Source organism: Stegodyphus dumicola, chromosome 9, assembly GCF_044657685.1.
Source record: "Stegodyphus dumicola isolate Sdum_Otavi_A_Nest chromosome 9, ASM4465768v1".
In the NCBI taxonomy this organism is placed as follows: Eukaryota; Metazoa; Arthropoda; class Arachnida; order Araneae; family Eresidae; genus Stegodyphus; species Stegodyphus dumicola.
The window spans coordinates 82,407,801-82,432,847 of record NC_140776.1 but is presented as its reverse complement, the minus strand read 5'-3'; the positions used below and the strand labels follow the sequence as shown (position 1 = coordinate 82,432,847).

The following is a 25,047-nucleotide window of genomic DNA, read 5'->3' as shown; positions in this document are numbered from 1 at the left end:
TTGTTCTTTAGTTGCTGACATGCCATCAAAAATCTGCCTAATGGGAAGGATGCCTCCGTGGAGGTCTTTGTAAGGCAAACTGGTTCGTATACACGTTACACATGGAGAAAACCACAAAAAAGTCCACGCAGCCAGCTTCTTCATGCGATTCAAACTCTGGACGAACTACCAGTGCTCAGCGACTTTGCCGCTAGTGGGTATTATTTAGGGGATGTGCATTAATGTTCGGAGAAAAAGCATGATATTAAGCATTTGTTAGTTAACAGCCTGTTAAACATGGTATTTAGGGCATATAAATTAAAATGAGCGCAGGGGTGTAGCTAGAGGGGGACAAGGGGCATCTGTCCCCGGGCGCAGGATCCAAGGGGCGCCAAACTGATGTTACGGCATTTTAGAATTAAATGTTTTCCATCCTTGGCAAGCAGTAGGGGGCGCGAAATCTTCAGTTGTCCCTGGGCGCTGAAAACCCTAGCTACGAATCTGAATGAGCAGCAAGAAATATAATATTAAGCATACGTAAGTAAAATTTACATAAAGTAAATATTAGTTACTGAAATCAATTTGGCCTTCCCCCATTTTCTCAAAATTGTCCCAAAAACTGTTCCGTTAAGAAAATTTTCGGCAACATATTATCTTAGAAGGAAACATTCTTTAAACGCAATTTAATATTTCTTTGACTGTATCTCAACCATTATGCTTAATTTCATGCCGAGACAAGTACTCGAGTATGCAGTTTTGTAAATTTTCTTTGCAAACACTTTAAAATCACTTTTAGGAAACATAGCACGGAAATCAGACAAAATAATAATAAATTGAGAAAAAATGAGACATGCAAATAAATTTTGAACAGCAGCGAAAGAAAGCGAGGAGGTCGCAAGAGAATTCTACCAGCTTTGTGCTTTTGCAGCATTTACATTTACTGGATTCTTTGCGGTAGTGTTTTCGAAGGCAGGTGGAAGGATGGTAACTTTGAACTTCTGCAGTTCATAAAATTTCAGAATGCAATTCCAAAGGATTAAAAAACACCTAAGACTGAGAAATTGTACCATACTGTCTACAAATCAGCTGATAGAGTATTAAATCAAACTTTTAGAATACTATTAATGGTTTTGTGTATAGGAAAACAAACAAAATAGTACTTTACGGTATTAGAATTAATGTTTTATTTCAAAAATAAACACAGATATTTTGTTTTTATATATATCATTTTGACATTTTATAGACCTTTTTATTGTGCACTGAGCGAGGCAGCAAGAACTCTGGCTACACCTCTAACAGTGTTCACATAACTTAGTTATTGAAAATGTAAACAAGCTGTGTTACCTGGGTCTTTAAATCCTATCTAAACCAGAAAATGAATTCATATGAGTTTATTAAAATCAGGTTACTTACATTTCTTTCCTACTTTAAAGGACTGTGGATAAGAAAAGGTTTATAAGACTTGTTTGATACAACAATAGCTTTTGCTAATGTAAACAATTATATTATTTTGAACATTACTTTATCAGATCCTCTCACTCATTTTAATATCACTAGGAGAAGATATAATAACTAATTGAAATGAAAAAGCATTAATCTTGAAAAGTAATAAGTAAATGTCATTAGTTTAACTTTCTAACTATTGAGTTGATGTATATGAATTAATCTATAAATCATTTTAGAATTATCATGTTTAAATTAGTATATATTTCAACAATATTGAAAGTATGCCTGACAAGTTTTCTTAGAAGGGGGATATAAATAAATAAAAATAACTCGTCGAATTAGGTTTTCTCCCGCAATAGAAGGTAGGGGAAGCTGTTTTTTAATTGTGCATTCTATTATCTGTTAATAAAATAAGTTAATTTTCTAAATATGATAGGCGCTGCCACAAATATAAGGCAATATTGTTTAATTTTCATATTATAAAATAAAAATGCATCAAACATTTAGGTTTTATGGCTTACATATAAAAAAGTCGTTTTGTTTCAGTTGAAATAAAAATGTTTAGACATGTACGAATTTTACTATTTAATTAAGTCTGAGAAAAACATGCCTTACATTTTTTAAAAATAAATACTGTTTTTTTAATTTTCTTATTTGCATTAAAAGAAATAAACATTTGGTGTACATATTATACGAGGGCCATCCAGGAAGTAGATTACGTTTCCGTCTGTGTCCGCTAGGGGCGGGGCTAGCGCGGCCATCTTGGGGTCAGAGCGTTGCGCAGCTCAGTCTGCATCTAGCCGTGCTAGTGAGAGGTTCGTGCTGTGCTCCGTTCAGATACTGTGACGGTTTGAAATGTCTGCGTTAATTGAAAATCCCGCGAGCTGCGAGGTGCGCTCAGTAATAAGGTTTCTGACTGCAAAAAACTGTAAACCGATAGAAATCTATCGGCAGCTTCGTGAAGTGTATGGGGACAACATTATCACTGAAGGTGGAGTGCGTCAGTGGGTCATAAGATTTCAAAATGGCCGAACCAATGTTCACGACGAAGATCGAAGTGGGAGACCCAGCATAGTGACCGCCGAACTTCTCGAAAAAGTCGATGCTAAAGTCCGTGAAAATCGAAATTTCACAATAACGGAACTTTCTTTGAGTTTTCCACAAATTTCGCGAAGTTTGTTGCACGAAATCATCAGCGAAAAGCTTGGTTACCACAAGTTTTGTGCAAGATGGAAGGCAAGAAGAGGTAACGAAGTGGTTGAAGGCGCAGGCGGCCGAATTTTTCGACGAAGGAATTTCCAAGCTCGTACATCGCTACGATAAATGCCTTAATTTGTATGGTGACTATGTAGAAAAGTAGTATTTGAGTGTGGCTTTCATCTGTATATAATAAAATTTGTTTCCTATACTTTGTTTATTTTTTTATTCCAAAACGTAATCTACTTTCTGGATAGCCCTCGTATATTGGCATATACGTATATTTGTCAGTAAATACATATTTAGCATAAAATAAATACATGTATATAGCATATAAAGTCAACTGAATATCTGGAATTTTCAAAAATCCGGACTCGGTATAGTTTTTAATTAAAAACAGAGTAGACCTGGAACATTTAATAATACAATAGTTTTCAGTTTGTCATCAGAAAATCAAAACTTATTTTTTTTTTTTTTTTTTTAAATAGCTGGGTTTTTTTTAGTCCAAAGGGGCAATTCTCCCAGAAGGACTGTTAATTTCGTTTTGGCATTTTGCATCGATTCCCGATATGTTTCATTTCAAATTGCTGCCACCAAACATTATATTTAAAGAAATTAAATAATGAAGAATCTGCATGAATGTATGTATGTTTCTCGCATTGTAATAAAACAACGGCACCTAAAGCCAACAAAATTTGAATAAGGTAATCTTCCATAGAATATGGGCATGTGGAAGCCCTAATTTGAATTTGAAATTGGTTTTATTATTTTCGTTATTATTTAATATTTTGTAATACTTCAACGAATTTTTGATTAACAAAGTAAACGATTTCAAAGCGAGCAATGGCAAGACTGCTCGTGTAAAAAAAAAAAAAATATATATATATATATATATATATATATACCTCCAGCTCGCGAGACTCTGTATTGGAAATTCTAAAGATATATTCATTTTAAAATTATTTTGCGATATTGCTGTTGAATGTTTTTATGGTTTAAGTGCGAAGAACATGATATTTAATAAATAAAGGTAACACACAAAATGTTAAAAAAACGCCCCTTTGGACGTAATTTAAAATCTGAAGCTTTCAGTCTTTTTTAAAGAATGCAAGATTTTTTTTAAATCGTAAACGGAAAGCCGTCTTATCAGCTTTATTGGCCTCCCGGACTTTTGTAGCTACACCTACACTCTCGAGAATAACAACATATTTGCAAAAATATAAGTTTTAGAATGCTGATATGAGCCAGGTAGTGCTAGTATTTATATTTTGGAAAAATTCAGCTTTGCAACAGTAAGTGAATTTTATTGTCACAAACTATAAGCAGAATTTATAAAAAATTAAAATTAAAAATCTATTAAAAACTACTAGAAGCTGAAAACGATATGACTTCAATAGGAAATTCAGTAAAGTATACGGTTTTTATTTCTTCCAATACTACCAAATAATTTACACACTTGTGTTATAAAAAAAATCAAAACTTTAGTATGCATTTTTTTTCCCCACCGCTGTTCTTCCTATTTGAAATAGGAATGCATGCAAAACTAAATTTAAATAACTAAATTCGATAGCTTTGTGTAAATTGTTCAAAAATAAAAATAATGTTAAGAATTATTTACAAAAAGTACCATCCATACGTACAGCTTTCATTGTGTTAGCAGTACGTAATAAATAAAACTACGTTACAGCATTACACTCTTAAACCAAATTTACAGACACCTAAAAAAAAAGAGCAAACTAAAACTACTTTTTATTACATACTTAAATTTTGACACATAAATCTAACTATAATTTATAATAATTAAGATATTTATATTAAGAAATAATTGTATATATATTTTAAAAGCGAACTTACTTTTGGCAAAGGAGCTGTATCCATTGTTACGACTGTCCTCGCTTGAAATGGCGCTTAGCCAAAGAACGTTCTTTGACTTAGCAAACTTGTTTGGTCAGTCTGGGTGGACAATGGCAAGACAGGGGGTCGTCCTGCTCCTTCAATTCACTCCCTTCCCCAAGGTTATTATTGCAAGTGGGAAACATGTTCTGCTACCAAGACAGTAAATTTGCTTTGTTTGACACGAAAACGGAGCGAAAACTGCTGTCACCCTCCAAATCCCACCCTGCGAGATTTAGAGTGCAAACTACAGACATTGCAACTGAGACTCTTATCATCCTCTTCCAGTGATGAATTAGATTTTGAAATATTTGGATAATACTGAAAAGGCTTAGGTAAAGCAAATGAAAATAAAGAACCAAAAGCCTTTCGATATAAAATTGAGAAAAATAGAAACAAAATTTCTATACAGCGTTTGAAGAAAATATGATTGCTCTTGCAAGGCACCTCTTTTAGAACTTATAAAAATCTAGTCTGAAAAGTTAAAACAAGTAGCCTATAGTAACAGCACTTCCTCCTACTCAAGTCAGTGTGGAAAGTCTCTTCTCAGCTCTGAAGTTCATCAATTTGGATCTACAGACCTTTATCAAAGATACTGGCCGAAGCTATACTGTTCCTTAGAAATTACTAATTCCAGGTTTTCCATTTCATGATAAATACTAATTAATATAAATAATTTGCTATGCCATAAATTTTTTGTAGCATCTATTACTTCTTTTATATTAAAAAAATAAGCTGCAACCCATGTGTATATGTTTACATATATATGAGTGAGTGAGAGTCTTTAAAATTCCAGGAGTCGGTAATTTTCCCTACCGACTCCACAGCCCTGCTGCTGTGTAGTCTGAGGTATCTGCTACCAAGCGCTCATCGAATGGTATTGCATTACTCGCACATTGCGAGGGGGTAGCGTGGCAGAATGAATTTGGTTTTCCAAGTGGGCCCACAAATGCTCTATTGCAGTGATTCTCAACCTTTTGAATAACACGTACCATCTAAACAAAAATTGAAAATCTTTAGTACCATCATTACAAAGGACTACTACCTTCTCCACTGTTGAACAAAGCTCAGATCGCACAAATTTACGAGCGTTAGAGGAAAACCTCAATCAGGATATTGGAGTTTTAATTTTTGAATTTAAGAGTTCTTTGCATACCACCTATTTTTCTCTTGTGTACCACCGGTTGAGGACCGCTGTTCTATTGGATCAATGTCAGGTGAATTTGGAGACTAATACGTGACTTAAAAGTGACTAAATGTTCCTCGAACCGCTCCCTAACATAAAAGTGACCCTTATGACACGGTGCATTATCCTGTTGGTAAACACTATCCCTGCCAGAAATGCTATTGTCAAAACTGGTGAAACTGGTCTGCAACGATGTTCACATAGTGCATAGACGTCAAGGACTGTTCAATGGGGATTATGTATCCTAATGTGCTCCATGAAAACATTGACCACACCATAATACCCCTGCCACTGGCTTGTCTATGTCCAACTGTGCATCCGGGAGCCAGAGTTTTGTTTGGAAATCGGTGTATTACTACATGCCCGTTGATGCGATGGACAAGAAAACGTGATTCTTTGGACTATGCAACTTTCTTCCATTCTTCTAATGTGTAATTCCGATGTTTCTCGGCCCATTGCAGATAGAGCTGGCAAGGCCTCTACACAGCAATATATGCTGCATAGTGTGTTGAGAAACACCACCAGCTACAACACTGGATCGCTAGTGTTGTAGCTGGTGGTGATTTTGGCTGTTGTAGGTCTTTGATCACGGCAAATAATGTGTAGCAGTCTCCGCTCTCCTCTGGAATCAATGCGACATCCACGACACACTGCTGGCCAGCAACTTGTCGTTCACCATCCATACACCACTTTCCATGTAAACTAATGTGCCGTTTCTGATATCGATGTTCTCAGTAGCCAAGCCATAATGGTTTCACCTGTATCAAAGTCTGATAAATCAGCTGCTTTTCTCATTAAGTCGCTAATTGTGCTATGTTTGGAAAGACATTTTATATCTTTTTATATTTATTTTATTTTATATGCTTTTATTTAGCACAGCCATTCTATATCCTCCAACATCGGACGTGTAAGCGCAGTACTTTTGTTCCTGGGCGAGCCCATTGTTATAGATGGAGGATGGTCATAATGTAATTAATGGCTCTGTTGTTGTTGCTTATGCCCACTTGTTTTGAAGTAGTCAGCCCAAGCTCACGAAATACCTCGTGGCAAGGAGCGCTAGAATACGCCTGCCGTTGGCAACAGCCTTTTACATCATTCAGACGAAAGTGATATTTTGCTCAATTCCACCCCCAATTTTGATAAAGAGCACATGGTGTCAGCATAACAGTCAGCGATGCTAACCACTATACCGGTTGGACGGTGTAATGGCTCTTCAGCGTATATCACTTATGGGTACTTCCTTATTTTAGTACCCTCCAATTAATTTAATCGCTAATCAACCAAGATGTAGCATGTAGTGAGATACCTCAATTCATCTGCGATTCAATCTTGGGGGCCTATATAATAAGGAAGAACCCCATTATGTTAATTCCTTCACTTTCAGAGAATGATTTTGCATTCTTTCAAAATGTCAAAACAAAAATATCATAAATTTTATTGACTTATGAAATTATTGTAATAATGGAAATAATAAAAGGCCTTTTAAAAAAATTAAAGAATAAAAAATAATGTCCCCAGGGAAGTTGAATTAACTTCACAATCTGTTTTATCTTCAAGTAAAAATTAACATATTTGAAGTTCATCAAACATCCTCTTTTACATTTTCCACATACTGCAGCTGCAACTTTCATTTTCTCTCAGAATTTTAAGTTCAAACATTAGCCTTTATATATATATATATATATATACAGTACAAAGTCTTTAATCCGGACTTGTCGGGGGACTTCGGCGATTCCGGATTAGGGGTTTTTCCAGATTATAGATCATCAATTTAAATGTAGTAAGATGGCATGCAGAAATTATAAAATTAAAAATATGAAAGCATAATTCATGAAATAAAGAGCAATTATGATCTAAAGGATATAAAAATTTACAAAAAAAAAAAAAAAAAAACTTAATATTGATTTGTTTACTTTATTAAACATTTCTTTCAAGGTAAGTTGTTTCAGTTGCTTCATTTTATGTGCTAATACTTTCTCTTTAATTCTATATACAGACATAATTTCTTGTTCAGTTACAAAGTTCCGCTGTTCAAGTCCTGTAATTGCTGTGCTGAGAATACCGACTTACTTGTCAATCGAAATTTTTTTCGTTTTCACTAACTTCTCTGTCACTTTCTTCATGCCTTTATCCATTTTTTGCAGCAATTCCACTTTTTGTTTGATGGACACTGAAACGTGCTTTCGCTTAGTAGATCCTTTGGCAGCTCCAGAATCGGAAACTCTTTTTGACATAATCGAAATTTCAAGCTTACTTTTTATAAAATTGCTCTAACAGTCTGCAAAAAATAATAAGCCGGATCCAATTAGAAGATTAAGGAATAATGCAATCTGCAACATTAACTGAAATAGATAATTTTAGCCTAGCTTATACCGTCCGTTATACATTTAACGTGCATGCGTAAACGCTAAGCATACGCAGAAAGTTTGTAGCTTTAAGTTCCAGATTAAAGACTTTGTACTGTATATATATATATTTAAAAAAGTATTCCATTTATGGTTATACACTTTCATAGAAATAAATAATTTGTTTGCTAAAATGTCTACAAGAACACTTTAAACTTTGCTTTTGGATGCATGTTAAGCTTTTAGTCTGATATTTAATAACATGATGTTACAAATCATACTTGCTGTCTAAAAGTTTGTACAGTGCTCATACAGTTATTACTGCAAGCATTTTAAAGCTATTGGCATCACAAAGGATGTTTTTGTGAAGGGCTTTCTAGGGAAGCTCTACATGGGAAAGAGAATCTGTTAATATACAGATATCTCTGAGGCGTTTTGATTTTTGTTTGCCAAGGATTAGTTCAACAATGTCAACCAAGAAGAAAGGGTACTGCCATTATTTACATGGAGAATCCATTGACCATTGCATAAAAACCCTTTATTGACATTTCAGTTTTTGCTTGCCAAGTGCTAATTCAGCAACATCATCTGGGGAAAAGGGAAAATACAGTTTCAAAATAAGTTTTCATGACTCAAAAAACATTATCAACAAATAAACTAAAAATAAGGCTGTTTTCAGAAGAATACGGTATATAATATTAATTTTATACTCCGGATGTGCGTGATCAAGGTGACAGCCGGCAACGCCTCAGACGAGGGAGAAAACCCGTTTGGGTTAGTCTATTTCTTATTAGGTCCATGGGAGCTTCGTTGTGATGTTGGCTTACGCATGAAGCGCCGATCACGTGACCTCCCTGCGCGTTCGGGAATTTAGCGCTGATCTTGTTGTAGTTTCTTGTAGTTCTATGGAAACTTCTATCTTAAAAGAATATTTTATCTATATAAAATTGGTTGTCATTGTCTGGGACTTATCCCATGGTATTAAACAAACATAAACAAAATTAAGATGGTTTAAAATTTGCATTATTTCAATTTTTTACAGCTTCAACTTTCATTTATAAATCACAACTTTTATCATGGAAATGATTTTCTGAAATATTTTTTTCCATTTGATTTGATTCCTGTGATAAAATTGGAAAAAAAAATTAAAACTTATTTATTGTAAATTATCCAAAGATTAAAATAAAAACTATATGTTACATTTATGTATACACAATTTCAAGTAACATTCAGAATTTAACCGCTGCTATGTGTTCGAGATTTGCAAGAACTAACCGCTCTCCTTTCTCCTAATAAACTTAAAATAAAATAACTTTACATATAAAATTCTACAGCGTCATATTTACTTTCAAAATCCATAGAACTACAAGAAACTAGAACAAGATCAGCGCTAAATCCCCGAACGCGCAGGGAGGTCACGTGATCGGCGCTTCATGCGTAAGCCAACATCACAACGAAGCTCTCATGGACCTAATAAGAAATAGACTAACCCAAACGGGTTTCTCCCTCGTCTGAGGCGTTGCCGGCTGTCACCTAGATCACGCACATCCGGAGGAGTAGGGACGTGCAGAAATATAACATTGGTTGCCTATTGCAGCGTGTATAATTGTCAAGAAAAAGCTGTCTGTAGCGCCTTATTTCACAAATTTTCTACATATTTTTATTTTTGAAATTGAGATTGATTTTTAAAAATTTAGCATATTTAGCGTTCCAAATAATTATAAAGCTATTGCATGCTTTCAGGACTGGATATATTTTTAGCTTTTCCTATGCTGTAAGGAAATTTGTAAGTACTTCTTTTAGAAAATAATATTTTAAATCTGAACTAATAGAAAATTTCATACAAGCAATTTTCTCTTGCAATTTTTATGCTTTTATGCTTAAAAAAAAACTTATGCAGAACAAAAAAAAAATTAAAAAATAATCACTATAAAATACAAGCAAAATTAATTATTACGGTTAAATACAATTTTAATATTAGAATTAAATGTATAAACATTTTTAAGGAGTCAAACGTGTTTATCACTATGATGTATTATGAAATATAATTGAAATAAAATTCCTAAAGCGAATTTTTGAAAGTTTTGTTTGAAATTCTCAATTGTGCTGCTTTTTTAAAACTATATATGAGTATTATAGCACAATTTCTATAAAGGAATTTTATTTCAATTATATTTCATAATACATCATAGTGATAAACACGTTTGACTCCTTAAAAATGTTTATACATTTAATTCTAATATTAAAATTGTATTTAACCGTATTAATTAATTTTGCTTGTATTTTATAGTGATTATTTTTAATTTTTTTTTTTTTTTGTTTGTTCTGCATAAGTTTTTTTTATTATTATTATTATTTTATTTACTGTTAATTTAATTTATTAGCCTAAAGGGGCGGTAGCCTAGAAAGGCTGTTAGTATTTTGCGCTGTTTTACTATAAATGTCCGTGTCTCCTTGCAAATTGTTATTACCATATATTATCGCCCTGTATTATATGTGAAGAAATTAAATAATGAAGAATCTGCATGAATACATGTATGTTTCTCGCACTGTGACGAAAACGACAGTATCTAGAGCGATCAAATTTTGAAAAATGTAATCCTCCACCCGAACTTGGGCATCTGGACGGCCGAATTTCGAATTTGTTTTAATCTATTTCATATTTTGTAAAACTTTAACGAATTTTTGATTAACAAACTCAACGAGTTCAGAGCGAGCACTGTACGGAAATAACAGTTTTATCTCCAGAGCGGAAATTCTAAAGATATGCTGTTTTCAAATGTATGTGGTTTACGGGCGAAGAACATGATATTCAATATATAGAGATAACACACAAAACTTTAAACAAAGGTTCCTTTTGGGCGTAATATAAAATCTGAGTGCTTCTAGATTTTATTTTATCTTTTTTTTCCTTCATTACGCTCAGAAAATTTTATGCTCCGAATTTTATGAATTATTAAAATAACTAATCCACTTTAATGTTAATAATTTAATGATCATATAATCAAATAAATATGATCGTTTTGTAATGTTATTATAGTTTAGAAAATCACTACCTGAAAATGTTCATTAAATTAAAAAAAAAAAGTTATCAGATCTTGTTTAATTTTACCTTATTTATTTCAAAGCATCGCGTACTATCAATCTTATTTAATTTTACTTTATTTTTACGCAAAATTAAGTTCATAAATTTTGTGCTTTTAGTTTTTACCGTTTTACCAAAGTAAAGATGTTTGTACAAGAATTACGCGTGAAAAAAATGGGCGAAATGCAGTAAAATGTGCTTTAATGAGATATATTAAATCCTATTTGGAAAAAACTGTGGCTTTTATAATCTCATTACTATACAACGTATCACATTTAATAATTCAAAAGAGTTATGTGATACAAACGCCATAGGTTTCAGTGTTAAAGTAAACCAGATCTCTTTCTTGCCGACATGTCGGGGACGCGCGCCACGCCCACTGGGTTAGTCTATCTCTTACAAGGTCCATGGAAGCTCCGCCCAGCATCAACAACTTCGATGTAAACATGGTTCGCAACTTTGATTCGGAAATCTGAAATAAGTCTTTGTGGATATCTGTGAATATGAATGTTTGAACGATTTCGAGCATTGAAAGGATAAATAGTGATCATTTTTTAGATTGGTCTTATATAGAAAATGTAGTACATGTAAAAAAAATCTTCAGTAAGATATTCTAGTATCAGATATTTTTAATCTTATTTTTACATGATACGATTGCTTTGTCAAGTTCACTGATTAAGCTAAACTTAGCAAAACTAGGCAAATTTAGTCTATAAATTTCTCTTCAAAGAATATTCAGAATAAATTGGGATTATGGTAACCTCACAGTAAGATTAATAATTTAATTCACAATGGAACTATGTTCGAATAAAAATATATATATATAAACAGTTATCTGTTATTTTGTAACCAGACCTTAAAAATAGATTCTAAGTTTTTGAAAATGCCAATCAACTGCATTTCCATATATTTGCTATTTTTTTCTCATTTCACATCATTCATCATCATCGGCAAACTTGTGAATAAAATTTATATAATTGCTACTAAAACATCTGTGTGTTTTATTGGATTTATGATGCTTGCATAATAACAGATATTTGTCATGCCACCATTCACACTTGTGGATAAATATCCAACTCTCATATAACAGTTTATAATGATATCAACACAACTAGAAACTGAACTTCTTTGCTCCAGGCAAACTTGGATTTTTGTTTCCTCGCTTTCAAAATCAATTTAGTTTTATCCAAAATCTAGGCTCCAATTTTTTTTTTTTTTTTTCTTAAAAACCTGATTTTAAATAATTTCCTTGCCAATTCAATAAAGTTAAAAAAAAAAAAAAAGTGGACAGTTTCTATTCTCTGACTTCGCAAATCTGACAGATACATAAATCAGAAATTACAAAAAAAAAAAAAAAAAAAAAAAAAAAAAAGACAGTTTTTTTATTGCAAGCTGAAATTAGGTGCATTTGAGTAAAAATTTTATATGATGCAATTAAAATATAAAATGAGCAAAATTTTAGGAACATATCTTGTAATGCTATTTCTATCATTATCATATTTTGCAAACAAGGAGCTCACATGTGTTAAAAAAAAATTCTGCACAATGTTCCTATTAAAAGGTTTATGCTCATTTTTTCTCTAATAAGTATGTTTTTATAATGTTTGTGTACTTTTATCATGCATTACAAGAGAAACTGAAAAAAGAAAAAAAAAAAAAAAAAAAAAATATCAGATTTTATATGTGGCACTCAATACACTTTTGTTCTGCAGTGTTGCCTCTGCTGTAATTTTATGAAACACTGCATTTCTGAATATTCAAAAAAATGAATATCAATTGTATAGGCTGCTTCTTTATGAAGACAAACTAAATGCAGATGCTGCCAAATTGGGAAATAATAAATAGCAGTGCTAGGAATGCGTTTTTTTCTACATAAATCAACCATTCAACTTACTTTCTTTGTTTTCAGCATTCATCTTTACTACCTATATTTCTGTCACTGAACTTGATTAAACTATTATTTTAACTCTCAGGTATGAGTACATAGAATTAGTTTCATTAGTTAAAAAGATTATTAGTAAGTAAGATACTTGCAATGGTATATTGCTAAAAATATATAAGCATGCAGGAAAAGAATTGTTTTAAAGGACATAAATTATATCTTAATAGACAAATCAACATAATCCAACAAACCAATCAATAATATAATTTGCTATTTCAGAATTTTCAGCAACAATACTTTTTCTTATCTTTCTTTAGAATTTTTCAAAGCTACAAAACAGAAAATAAACCCATGACTGTTTCAAAATTTAAATACTCAATAAATAAAAGTGTAGAGAACAAAATATGATTTTAATAATGAATATTTATAAGGAATAATGTTTAACATTTATAAGAACTGTTCAAATAAACTCATGCATCGCAACCACAATGAGCAACACATGCATCGCAACCACAATGAGGTAACTGGCATATACACTCATGTCCATAAATTAAGGATAATGCAAAATCAGGCAAAGGAAGAGTTAGAAGCAAAACAAATATGACTTATTTGTAAAGCTTATTTATTAAACAAAAGGTGAAGAGCAAAAAAAGTTGCTATATGTTTGATATTAACAAAATTAGCGGTCATGATATCTGTTATTAAAATGTCACCAGACTAAGATAAGACCATTGTAATGGTAAGGCAAAAATGAGATTTGTCTGAAAAGAATGTTGTGTAATGCTGAAACTTCCCACATAAAGGAGCATTGGCAAAACATACAATTCCAGTAATTAAAACAACCTATAGTTCTTTCTTTTTTAGTCTTTCTACATAGTATTACTGGAGTACGTGATGTGCGTATACACTGCAATATTAATTATATGCATATTCCATCAAAGTCTGTTCTAAGTCATCTAACAGGAAGATTTTAAGATTATTGGATCCTTCATTCATGGTATTGTATTTTGAATACCAGCAGCGTAGAAAGTGAAAGAGGGAAACAGATGCGTATTATGACGGAAAAAACTTTTAAGGAGGATATATTTTAAGGAAGGATTTTTGAAATAAACTGTGATAACTACAAAAAATGAATAACTATTACATTATATAGAATAAAAAAGATTAAAATCATTACCAGATTAAAATCATTACCATTAATTAATCTTTAAAAAAGATTAAATCATTACCTCCTTACCATTTTTTTTTTCTTTTTGAAGTGATGGAATAAGAACATGACCTAATTTAAAATTGTCCTTGTAGTATGTGTTGTAGTACTGTATTGAAATTTTATTTTCATAAATTTTAATATTTATGCTAGCTGTACATGTCTGTCCACACTTTATAAACCTTGAGCTTTTAGTTTCCATATTCTTTTCCCTTCAGATTTATAAAATCCACTACCTGTCATAGTTAGAAAGAAGGGATTTTGAATTCCCCCCCCATGAGCTATTTAATACAAAGGATGTTCTGGTATTTCTTTCCTCATCATGTAACCATTCATAGAAAGCTCTATAAAAATTTGGAAATCCATTATCTAATAACAATATGTTAATTTCATAATATGTAATAAACATATACTACAGTCAAAAGTCGTTAATTCGGACACCCATAATTCGGAATGATCTGTAATCCGGACCTCAAAGCTACAAACTTTCTGCGCATGCGACGCGTTGACGCATGCGCGTAAGATCTTTACGGCTGCGAATAGTGTGCGCATGCGCAAAATACGTTTACGAATGCGCGTTTAATGTATAACGGACGGTATAAGCTAAGCTAAAATTATCTAATTCAGTTAATGTTGCGGATTGCGTTGTTCCTTAATCTTCGAATTGGATCCGGCTTATTATTTTTTGCAGACTGTTAGAGCAATTTTATAAAATTAAGCTTGAACTTTCGATTATGTCAAATAGAATTTCCAATATATATTGACTAACACGTAAAGGATCTACAAAGCGAAAGTATGTTTCGAAGTCCGTGTCCATTAAACAAAAAGTGGAATTGCTGCAAAAAATGGATAAAGGCATAATCATTTGTTTATCTAATCATTCCGAAATCTGTTTATCAATTTCACGCAATTCGACGCGCAATGAATTGGAAGTTGATCTGTCAGTACTATCCTTATCTTCAGGGCAGATGTTTTTATTTTATTTGGCTTATAATTCCATACTAAATGTAGTATTTGATCTCGATGTACTCCGTCTTTGATATGATTTAAATCAAATTCCTCGTCATTATAATTCGCTTCCGATAGAGAAGAAAGTGACACAGAAGTTATTGAAAACGAAAAAATTTCGATTGGCAAATTAGTCGGTATTCTCGACACAGCAATTATAGGACTTGAACAGCGGAACTTTGTAACTGAATAAGAAATTATGTCTGTTTATAGAATTAAAGAGAAAGTATTATCACATAAAAAACGAAGCAACCTAAACAACTTACAATGAAAGAAATGTTTAATAAAGTAAACAAATAAATATTAAGCTTTTTTTTGTAAATTTTGATACCCTTTAGATCATAATTATTCTTTATTTCATAAATTATGGTTTCATATTTTTAATTTTATAATTTCTGCATGCCATCTTACCAGATTTAAACTGATGATCTATAATCCGGAAAAATCGATAATCCGGAATCGCCGAAGTCCCGACGAGTCCGGATTAACGACTTTTGACTGTATAACGGTGCACATGAGAGTCGGCGAAATTCGGGTTTAAGAGACTAATAAACGCGCCAATTGTGGTAACCAAGCCGATTTGGACGCTCTGGAGGAGAGTGCATTTGGGAGCATTTTCGCGCATGCTCATTAAATATTTTAAATTGAGAAGTTTTGATTGGTGCAGATGGAAGAGAAGAATTATTTCAAACCATTGTTTGAAGTTCCGTTAATCTTCTGTCTTCGGCTGAACTGAATGAGAAAGGATACGTATGTTCAGGTAAAATTTATTTATCTTTTATTTTTTGTATTTTTTAAAATAACAGTAGTGGTTCCGCCGAGTTTCTGATTGGTTAATATTTTTTAATTAATCGGTTTTTGGTCAGATACTGAATATGATTTTAGTTTGATAACGTCTTTTATTCTACAGTTCGAGTTGCTAACGTATTTTGTTCTACAGTTCTATTTGCTAACGTATTTTGTTCTACAATTCTATTTGCTAACGTATTTTGTTCTACAGTTGGGATAACGTTACTTTTCGATTATGATGTGCAGTGCTATGAATTGCGAATATTTAAACACGAATTTTTTTTGGAAGTTAGAACTGGAAGGAAAGCTTGCTGTAATTCAATGGGCAGTAGATGCCGGGTTGCTGCCGAATTTTAAAAATTGCGCTATAGCCGCACCGTATACTAGGATTTGGAAGGAACGTGGAGTGCTGTTAAGCGTGAGACGAAAAAGGTAAGCGAAGAATTTGACTCTTATTTGGTGGACTATATGTGGCGGCGCATGAAAAATAATAAATCGTCATCCGAAAAAATGAAAGGCTTTATATTTGCAATAAAAGCAATATATCCGCCACCCGAGTTTGAGGGCTATGGCATTTGAGTTATGATATAGACCCTAAAACATATGCGACACTGAGCCATGGTATTTAATTTATTATATTTGATATGTGAATGTTTTGTATTTGCTGCGATGCATGTTGAAAATTATATTTTTGTTTGTTATAAAGTCTGTTAAAAATTATTTTCAATTTCTAAATGCTTGCTTTTTTTCTTGTGTCTCACCGTATGCTTAGGATTTATTATCTTATGATTATCATTCTGTTTACTTTTTTTGCCAACTCAAACTTGTGGTGACGCTTTACTTTGAGGTTGCCAAAAATTTGGCGACAAACGTAAACGCATCATTTTGGTGTTGGCGACAAATTTAAAAATCGCGCCAAGGCCGCACCGTATACTAGGATTTTACCGGATGCACTCTTCCGAAGACATGCCGTACTCATTCAAACCAAAATGGACCATCGCGTCACGTAACAGAAGACCACGCCCACAATCTGATGTCATCGAGAAGTCTAATTTAATTGGCTAGCTACATGAGGGTACAGCGCGGAGTCTAGCTTCTCGTAGCGCTGACCACTACAACAAAGATCAGATAGTTGCCATTCTTACAGTGACAAACTATGAAAAGAAAAATAACAACTGAGGCTGGGTTCCAACAATACTCCCACCTTTTGATTGATGACATATACTTAATCAATCAAAACAAAATATAATAAAAAATACTGTCCACATAAATATTAAGGCTAAATAATAAACCAAAGAAAAATTAAGTTCTTAAATTTCTACTCTAAAATAACTCAAGTAGTGTTCAGGTTAGAAATCTAGATGGAATTTTAATTTGTCATCCACTTCTAGTCACGACAGTCTTAATGTCCTTTGATAAATCTGCAGCTGAATTATTCTTTGGTAATTTTGAGACTAAACTGTCTTCACCCTGCGTCTCAGTTTCATTTGCCTCATTTGACTCCAAAGATGAAGGTATTTCGAGAGGGAATATTCTCTGGATTGGTCGAACTAATTCTCCAGACATGGTTTTGACACAAACTACTCGAATGTTGCCGTCCTTTCCGGGATATAGTTCAATTACTTTTACTAGAGGCCACAACACCTTGCGTTTGTCATCACATTCGATAAGAACTATATCCCCGATTTTTATCTGTTGAGAAATCGGCACTGTAGATGGACGTTGCACGAGCAGGCCTAGATATTCATTTCTAAATCTCTTTCGCAAGAGCTCTCGTAAATTCTGTAAATGTCTCAGTCTCTTGTTGAAATCAACTTTATCAAGATGATCCAAGTCAGGAACTCCAAAGACTGGAATTTCACCTAAAAACAAGGACGGTGTCAAAGGGATGAGATCATCAGAGTCCTCTGATACATAAGTGAGTGGTCTGGCATTCACAGTTGCTTCGCAGTCGCACAGCACACTCATCAGTTCTTCATAATTCAGACATGACTTGCCTAGGAGTGGACGCAAAAGCTTCTTAATCATTTGAACAAGTCGTTCCCAAAAGCCACCCCACCATGGTGCTGCGGGTGGACTGAACTTCCTATCAATCTTGTTTGTGGCGGCTTCTATCTCAATGGTATTCCAATTAATCGATCTCAAGAGATTATTTGATCCGACAGAATTGCTTCCCTTATCGCTATAAATTATCGATGGCCTCCCTCTACGAGCAATAAATCTTCTAAGACCAAGTAAAAATCTTTGAGTTAAAAGGGACAAAATCAGTTCCAAATGGACCGCCCTGAAAACAGTACATGTGAAAAGTAAAATCCAAGCTTTTCTTTTATCCTTCAAAATTAATGGGCCAGCTAAATCAACGCCGAAAATCTCGAAAACACGAGCCTCTCTAACTCTGTTTTCTGGTAGAGTAGCAAGCACAGTCTGTAGTCGTTTACCTCCATGTCTCCTGCACCTGACACATGCATATAAAGCTTTTCGAATCGTAGCTCTACTTTTCAGGATCAAAAACGTCTCTCTAAGTGTTGACATCAGTACGTGAATTCCTGCATGAGACATGGAGAGATGTTTATAAATTATCAATTTCTCCACTATCTTATGATTCTTCGGAAGTAACATCGGATAAATAAAATTTTCATGGTCTTTCCTTTCAGTCAACATAGACCTGACACGTAAAATGCCTTCGTCATCTTTGAACACACTTATTGACTTCAGTTTCTTAATATCATCAGATGAAAAAGAATCATGTTGAATAATCTTCTCGATAGATTTCTCAGCCCTTATCAATTCATAAACTTTTAACTCTCCTGATTCTCTTTCTTCTTTCCTCTTTCGGGTATTTCCTATGAATCTGTGTATCCACCCAATCATTCTAAGTATTTTCTTATATTTTGAAAAATAGCCAAAGAATTGTGAAGACATATCGCTAACATTGCTTAACGAAACTATAACTGCTTTACGTTTTTCAGTATTAACCTCTTCTTTATTATCGATTGGGATAGAACGAGGCCATTCTTCTTCCGGCAGTGCCAACCAAGGTGGGCCCTCCCACCATCTTGATTCAATGAGTTTCTTCACAGAGCATCCTCTTGATGGCATATCGGCTGGGTTTTCCGCACCTAGTACAGGATGCCAATTTTCACGATCCGATAGGATTCTAATTTCTGAAACTCCGTTATTCACAAAAGTGCTCAAAACTTCTACGTTCTTTATCCAGAACAGTGCTGTTGACGAATCGGTCCAGTAATATTCCTTTGAAATTTCGACCTTAAAGTTCTTCTTGACAAATGATGCTAATCGCACCCCAATAAGACAAGCAAGCAATTCAAGTCGTGGTATACTTATTTTTTTCAAGGGAGCCACTCGTGCTTTGGCTTGCACTAGGGTCACTTTGACTTCTCAAATATACTGCACTTGCATAAGATCCCTGTGAAGCATCGGCAAACGTATGCAAACTAAAAGATTGTCCTTCTGTCAATGAAAGCAGTCTGGGAATCTCCACAGAGGATAACAAGGGCAATTCTTTGACCCACTTCAAGAATTTTCTTTTAATATCTTCAGGTAGCTCTGCATCCCATCTCAATTTAGTTTCCGAGCTCTTTTGCAAGTATAACTTTGGAAGGAGTGTAAAAGGGCATGTGAAACCTATTGGGTCAAAAACTCTCTGTACAATCGATAGAACGTTTCGTCTTGTCACTGAGAGATCAATCAAGTTGATATTAGGGATGTCGCAAAACAAAGAATCTTCATATTTATCCCACAGAAGGTCAAGTACTTTCAATGTTTCGCTCATTGTAGATTTTCCACTGTTCAGTTCTATTTGCTCCCACTCTCTTAAGTAAAGTTAGCACTTGCCATTAACTGAGTTGATTTTGCAATAAAGTATTGTGCTTCTTCATTCGAATTCACTGAAATGACACAGTTGTCAACATAGAAGGAATTTTTCAATTTTGTAGCCACTTCCTCCACTTTTCAATTTTGTAGCCACTAGTTCACATTGGTCTAAATGAGAGTTGATCACTGCTCCTAAAAGAAACGCACTGCATTTTAGTCCGAAGACTACTCTGCAATGGCGAAATTTTCTTATTTCCTTTTGTTCCGAGTTTTTCCACCATAGGAATCTTAGGAAATCACGATCAGATCTTTGAACAGATATTTGAAAAAAAGGTCTTTTAATATCTGAGATAATCCCTATTTTTCCTTGCCTAAATTCAAGAAGCAGTCTAGGTATTAATTCAATTAAATTTTGACCTTTTGCTAAACAGTCATTAAGTGACAGGAAATCCTTTTGCTTGCACGAATCGTCAAATACAGGCCTTACTGCTGTTGTACAGTTATCTTTGAAGACCGGTCTGTGGGGAAGATAATGATTGTTAACTCGTTCCTCTTCTTCTGTTACTTCTTCTATTACTCCAGATTCGAGCCATTCTTCGAACACTGCATTGTATGTTTCAAATTTATCTTTCAACATGAGCTTCTTTGTCGTGGAAATCAATCGCTTTTCAGCAACTTCTCTGTTACTTGGTAAAGCTTCTTTATCGTTGATCCAAGATAAACTGACTTCATAGCGATCATCCAACCTCTTCAGAGTCTTGTGAAAGTGATCCCACACTGCTTCTTCTAACTCTGAATCAGTTTTACTTTCTTTGGCATCTGTAATTCCCAGTGCTTCTAGCTTCCACAAGTTTTCTATGTCACTGCTGTGAGTCAACATCGATGTTATGGTTGAAGACATGGACAAGGAGTTTCTTTCTGAAACGTTATCTTTTATCTTTTCCCATGATTGTCTATCCAAGTAGTGATTCCACAGCAGTCAGCCCATTTTCTAATTTCTGAATTCTTCCGGTTAACAGAACACCTGCGACGTCAGCTCCAATAAGAACTTCTATTTTCAAATCCTTTTTTTCCTACATCAGATGCATGGATATTCTTCTGTCTTAGTTCTTCTATCCATGGTCCAGGCTGTAAACTGACTACTGGTCCACAAATCTTCGACTGTTCCAACAAGATTAGTCGCCTAGAAAAATCACCTCTTAGGCTTCTAACGTTCACTTCATAGCGTTTGTGAATTTCTCTCTTTGTTGTTATTCCTCCAAAAAGTGCATGGATTAAAGATTCAGTTCCAATTGCGTGGCACCTTATGATGTCTACAGCAGTCTCCTTTAATATGTATGAACGTTGCGATCCTGTATCGATAAGTGCCCTTACTGTCTTCTGATTTTTATTTGCGTTTATATTAATTAATAGTGTTTGAAGAAACACTTCATCTAGGAAATTAGTGCTCGCAAGTGATACGTTTTGTGTTTCCTCTTCTTTATTCTTTTCAACATCATTGCTCTTTTGATTGGTGGGCAAATCCGGACACATGACACCCCAATGTCTTTTCGAGCATATCGTACATTTGTCTTACATTGCTTGGCCCTGTGTCCAATTTTGAGGCAGAAGAAGCAACCCTTCTTTTTCTTAATTTCATCATTCTTTTGTCTCAGAGGCATCTTCTGAGCAACAAAGCAATCTCGACTTTCATGAAATTTTTCACAAAATCTGCAAGAATTCTTCTCACTATAATTGGTTGCTTTATTATGGCCTGAGAATAAATCATTTGCTGTAGGCACGAAATGTTCACTCTGGTACTTTTTATCTCATCTACTTTCTCTCTTGGCACCCGAATCAATTAATTTAAATCCAGCTTTTGCCAAAGAAATTCTCTGCTCTTCATTCTTTAAAAATCTTCCACTTCATTCTTTAAAAACAATAGTAATTGTTTTAATTTATCAGAGTGAGAATTTTCTGCTGTAATTATTGATGCATAATTTCTAAGCCAAACTCGTAAAATTTTCTCGGGAATGCAAGATTTCACGAGCGGAAACAGCATTGCAGCGTATTTATCGCTTGTCATTCCTATTGACTCCAACGAATGTAAATACGACTCTAACTTGTCATACAATTCTGATATACTGCATTTTCCCTTTTGATCAGTGACATTTTTAATAATAAAACCTAATAATTCCCGAATATAGAATTCTACCAACAATTCTTCCCTGCCGAACCTATTTTTTAAGCTTTCTATAACTTTTTCATAATTTTCGGCAGTTGCAGGGAAGCTGTTTACAATATTCCGTGGTCTCGTACCGGGTACGGTCGCTTGAACGAGATAATGTATCTTATCCTCGTTTTGAATTTCTTTATCTTCATGTATTTGCCGAAATTGCCCCCAAAAGGGTAACCAATCTTTAATTTCGCCACAGAATTGTTTTAACTCAATTTTAGGTAATTTCAGTTTCCGTTTGTTATAATTCGGCGGAACACTGCTTATGGATAGTGTCGTAGGCGATTGAAGAATAATTCCGTTTCTACTCGTATTAAATCTAATTTTTCTTTGTATTCTTCAATTTTCGCCCATTCACTTTCAAACTTATCATTTGAAGAAAATTCCGAATTTAATATTTGAGTATCAAATGCATTAAGTTCAACAGATAAACGTTCTAAAGTAACAAGTTTCGTTTTTACAGATTTTGCATCTGGAATTTCCTTTTCTAATTCTTGCAAAATTGCATTAATTGTTCTCGTAAAAGACGCTCTGACAGGTTTTCGTTTCTCAATTAACGATTCCATTTCAATAAAAATAAATTCAATAAAGTCAAATAGAATTAAATTCTATAAAACTAACAAAATTACCTTGACTTGTTTTACCGATCACTTCCGTCGTCACCAAAATTGTTCGACATTTGCAAGAACTAACCGTTTTCCTTTCTCCTAATAAACTTAAAATAAAATAATTTTACATATAAAATTCTACAGCGTCATATTTATTTTCAAAATCCATAGAACTACAAGAAACTACAACAAAGATCAGATGGTTGCCATTCTTACAGTGACAAACTATGAAAAGAAAAATAACAACTGAGGCTGGGTTCCAACAATACTATGTTTTATTTAGGTAAACACAATTTCAACTAAACTGTTAGCTAAATTCTTTACTTCACTTTTTATAGTTTGGCATCTACATGCTCCTTGTTCAATTTGAACTGTGCACATGTAGGACCTGCAAAACTGACAAATGGAAACCTGACTTCATTATTTTCGGTGCCTTAGGCGATCAGTATGATTTGCGCTCCCAAATAAACTTAATCCACTTTTAAAATAAGAGAAAATGTGCTTTAGCCCATTTCCTGGCCATATTTTGGCTATTTTGTTTACTTTTTTGCAAAGCGTCTACAAGAAGCTGAATTCCTGCAGAATTTACCCTCCTCCACTAATATAAACAAAATAACAACCAAGAAAGAACAAATATTTAAAATAAGCAACATTAAAAATTTAAAGGAACACAATAGAAAAAATCAGTTTTTTCACTTAGTCTTTTAAAAATTGGAAAAAAGACTTCTCCCCCCAAAGGGATTGATAATTTTTTTATAAATATGTCAGGGTGCACCACTCTTATCCCCCCCCCCATTTTGAAAAAAATTACGGTGTTCATTCGATGCTTACGGTAGATAGGAGGGCTATATTCTGATAAATATGAATCGTAAAGTTTATAACTGGGTGCCCCTTGTGTTTTTTTTTTTTTTTTTTTTTTTTTTTCTTCACGCTAAGATCAGCGCCAGGAAGAAAACATTTCAAGATGGCCGCTAAACAAAACCAAAATAAGAAGTCAAAGAATTGCATAAATTCGGTTTCCATGTACACTCGAGGTACTAGGCATTGCGCACTGCTTTATTTGGAAGCACTTCCGCAGACAACCCGGTAAATATAAACATCGCCAACTTTGGCGATAATAGTTTAAACCTGGTAACCCAGCAGATTTATCCTATACGCTTGTTCGAAGTTTGCAACCATTCCTCTTGCGTTCATTTTGTTGAATTATCTTTGTCGTTGTTCGCATCTGCAGATTTTCGTAGATAGATGCTGGTACTCGGTTCGGGATGAAAGGAAGAAAATACGGCGGTGAATGCTAATTTGTAACACGGCTGTTTACGTTGTGTGGTACTTTTCCGTTTTGCCGGCGCAAACGATAAAGTCGCCAATAATGTATCTTCGCTGGTAACCTTTTACGCCTCATTTTCAAAACAAGTCGCTACCATTTCTTATCAGATTGATTGTTTCTTTCAATACTGGCATACAATTACATAGAATTTTACAAGATAGTTAAATTTTATGCCCTAAAACAATTCGCGGTAATTAATTAGAATGCAATCACACCGCTCACCTGAAAGCGAAAATATATCAAAATCAAAGTTAAGGCAAAATCAAGTTTGGCAAAATCAAGAGTTAAATTCATCTATTCTAATGAGAACGCATTAATGAAATAAAGCACTGCGGTTTTACATAATTTCTGAGTAAGCTTTTCGTACGAATTGAAATAATTCTTGCATTCAAACTTGTATTCCAAATTAAGCTTTAACTTGAAATTAATTTAGGTAATTACTGAGAGAATCAGATTTTTGTAGCGTAGTTTACGTGAAATGAGATCACTTGGGGTCACGTGATACGAACCGGCGAATCAAGATGTTGTACCATGATAGCATAGTAAATTCTTAAATTAATGTCTTTTTACAAAATTTTAAACCATATTAAAATGTTTATGGCTTGAAAATAAAAAATTCTTAGAACTAACATTCGTTAACATTTTTTATGTGTATACTGTATGCTGTCGCCAACAAAGTCTGCTTGGCGAACTTTGCGCCGGCGAAACGGAAAAGTACCCGTTGTGTTCTTAATTATTAACAGCTCTAAGAACCATGAGGTTTCCAACCTCTAAAATAATTTGTTTCCGTAGGCCGCAAAAATGTGCATGTGCATTTTAAATAATTAAGTAATGCTTTTATTTTTATTATTGGTTATTGTCATCTAAAATTATGAGAATAAATCAATTTTTATGGTGTAAAATTTTAACAAGGTAATATACTGTTAATGCTTTTCTAACAATAACCTTTCAGAGGATGGCAGGTGTGACATAAATAAATGATTAAATTGAAATAAAAAAATATTATTGATTATCTAAGATGACAGAATAGTTTGATGTATCACCAT

At 33.7% G+C, this 25,047-nt stretch overlaps 1 protein-coding gene across 5 annotated transcripts in view; it reads right to left on the bottom strand.

The window, feature by feature from the left end:
* LOC118201268 (uncharacterized) overlaps window positions 1-25,047 on the bottom strand; it is a 74,255-nt gene that overhangs the window by 14,240 nt on the left and 34,968 nt on the right. The window contains exon 1 of one of the 5 annotated variants that reach the window (XM_085823693.1): window positions 2,952-3,194. The exons of 3 other annotated variants lie outside the window; for them this stretch is intronic. In XM_085823693.1, coding sequence (XP_085679819.1) covers window positions 2,952-2,955 — 4 coding nt within the window. In that variant the 5' untranslated portion in view covers window positions 2,956-3,194. Of the gene's footprint in view, window positions 1-2,951; window positions 3,195-25,047 lie in introns of those variants that run through there. One more of the 5 variants, XM_085823694.1, reaches the window with a different exon arrangement.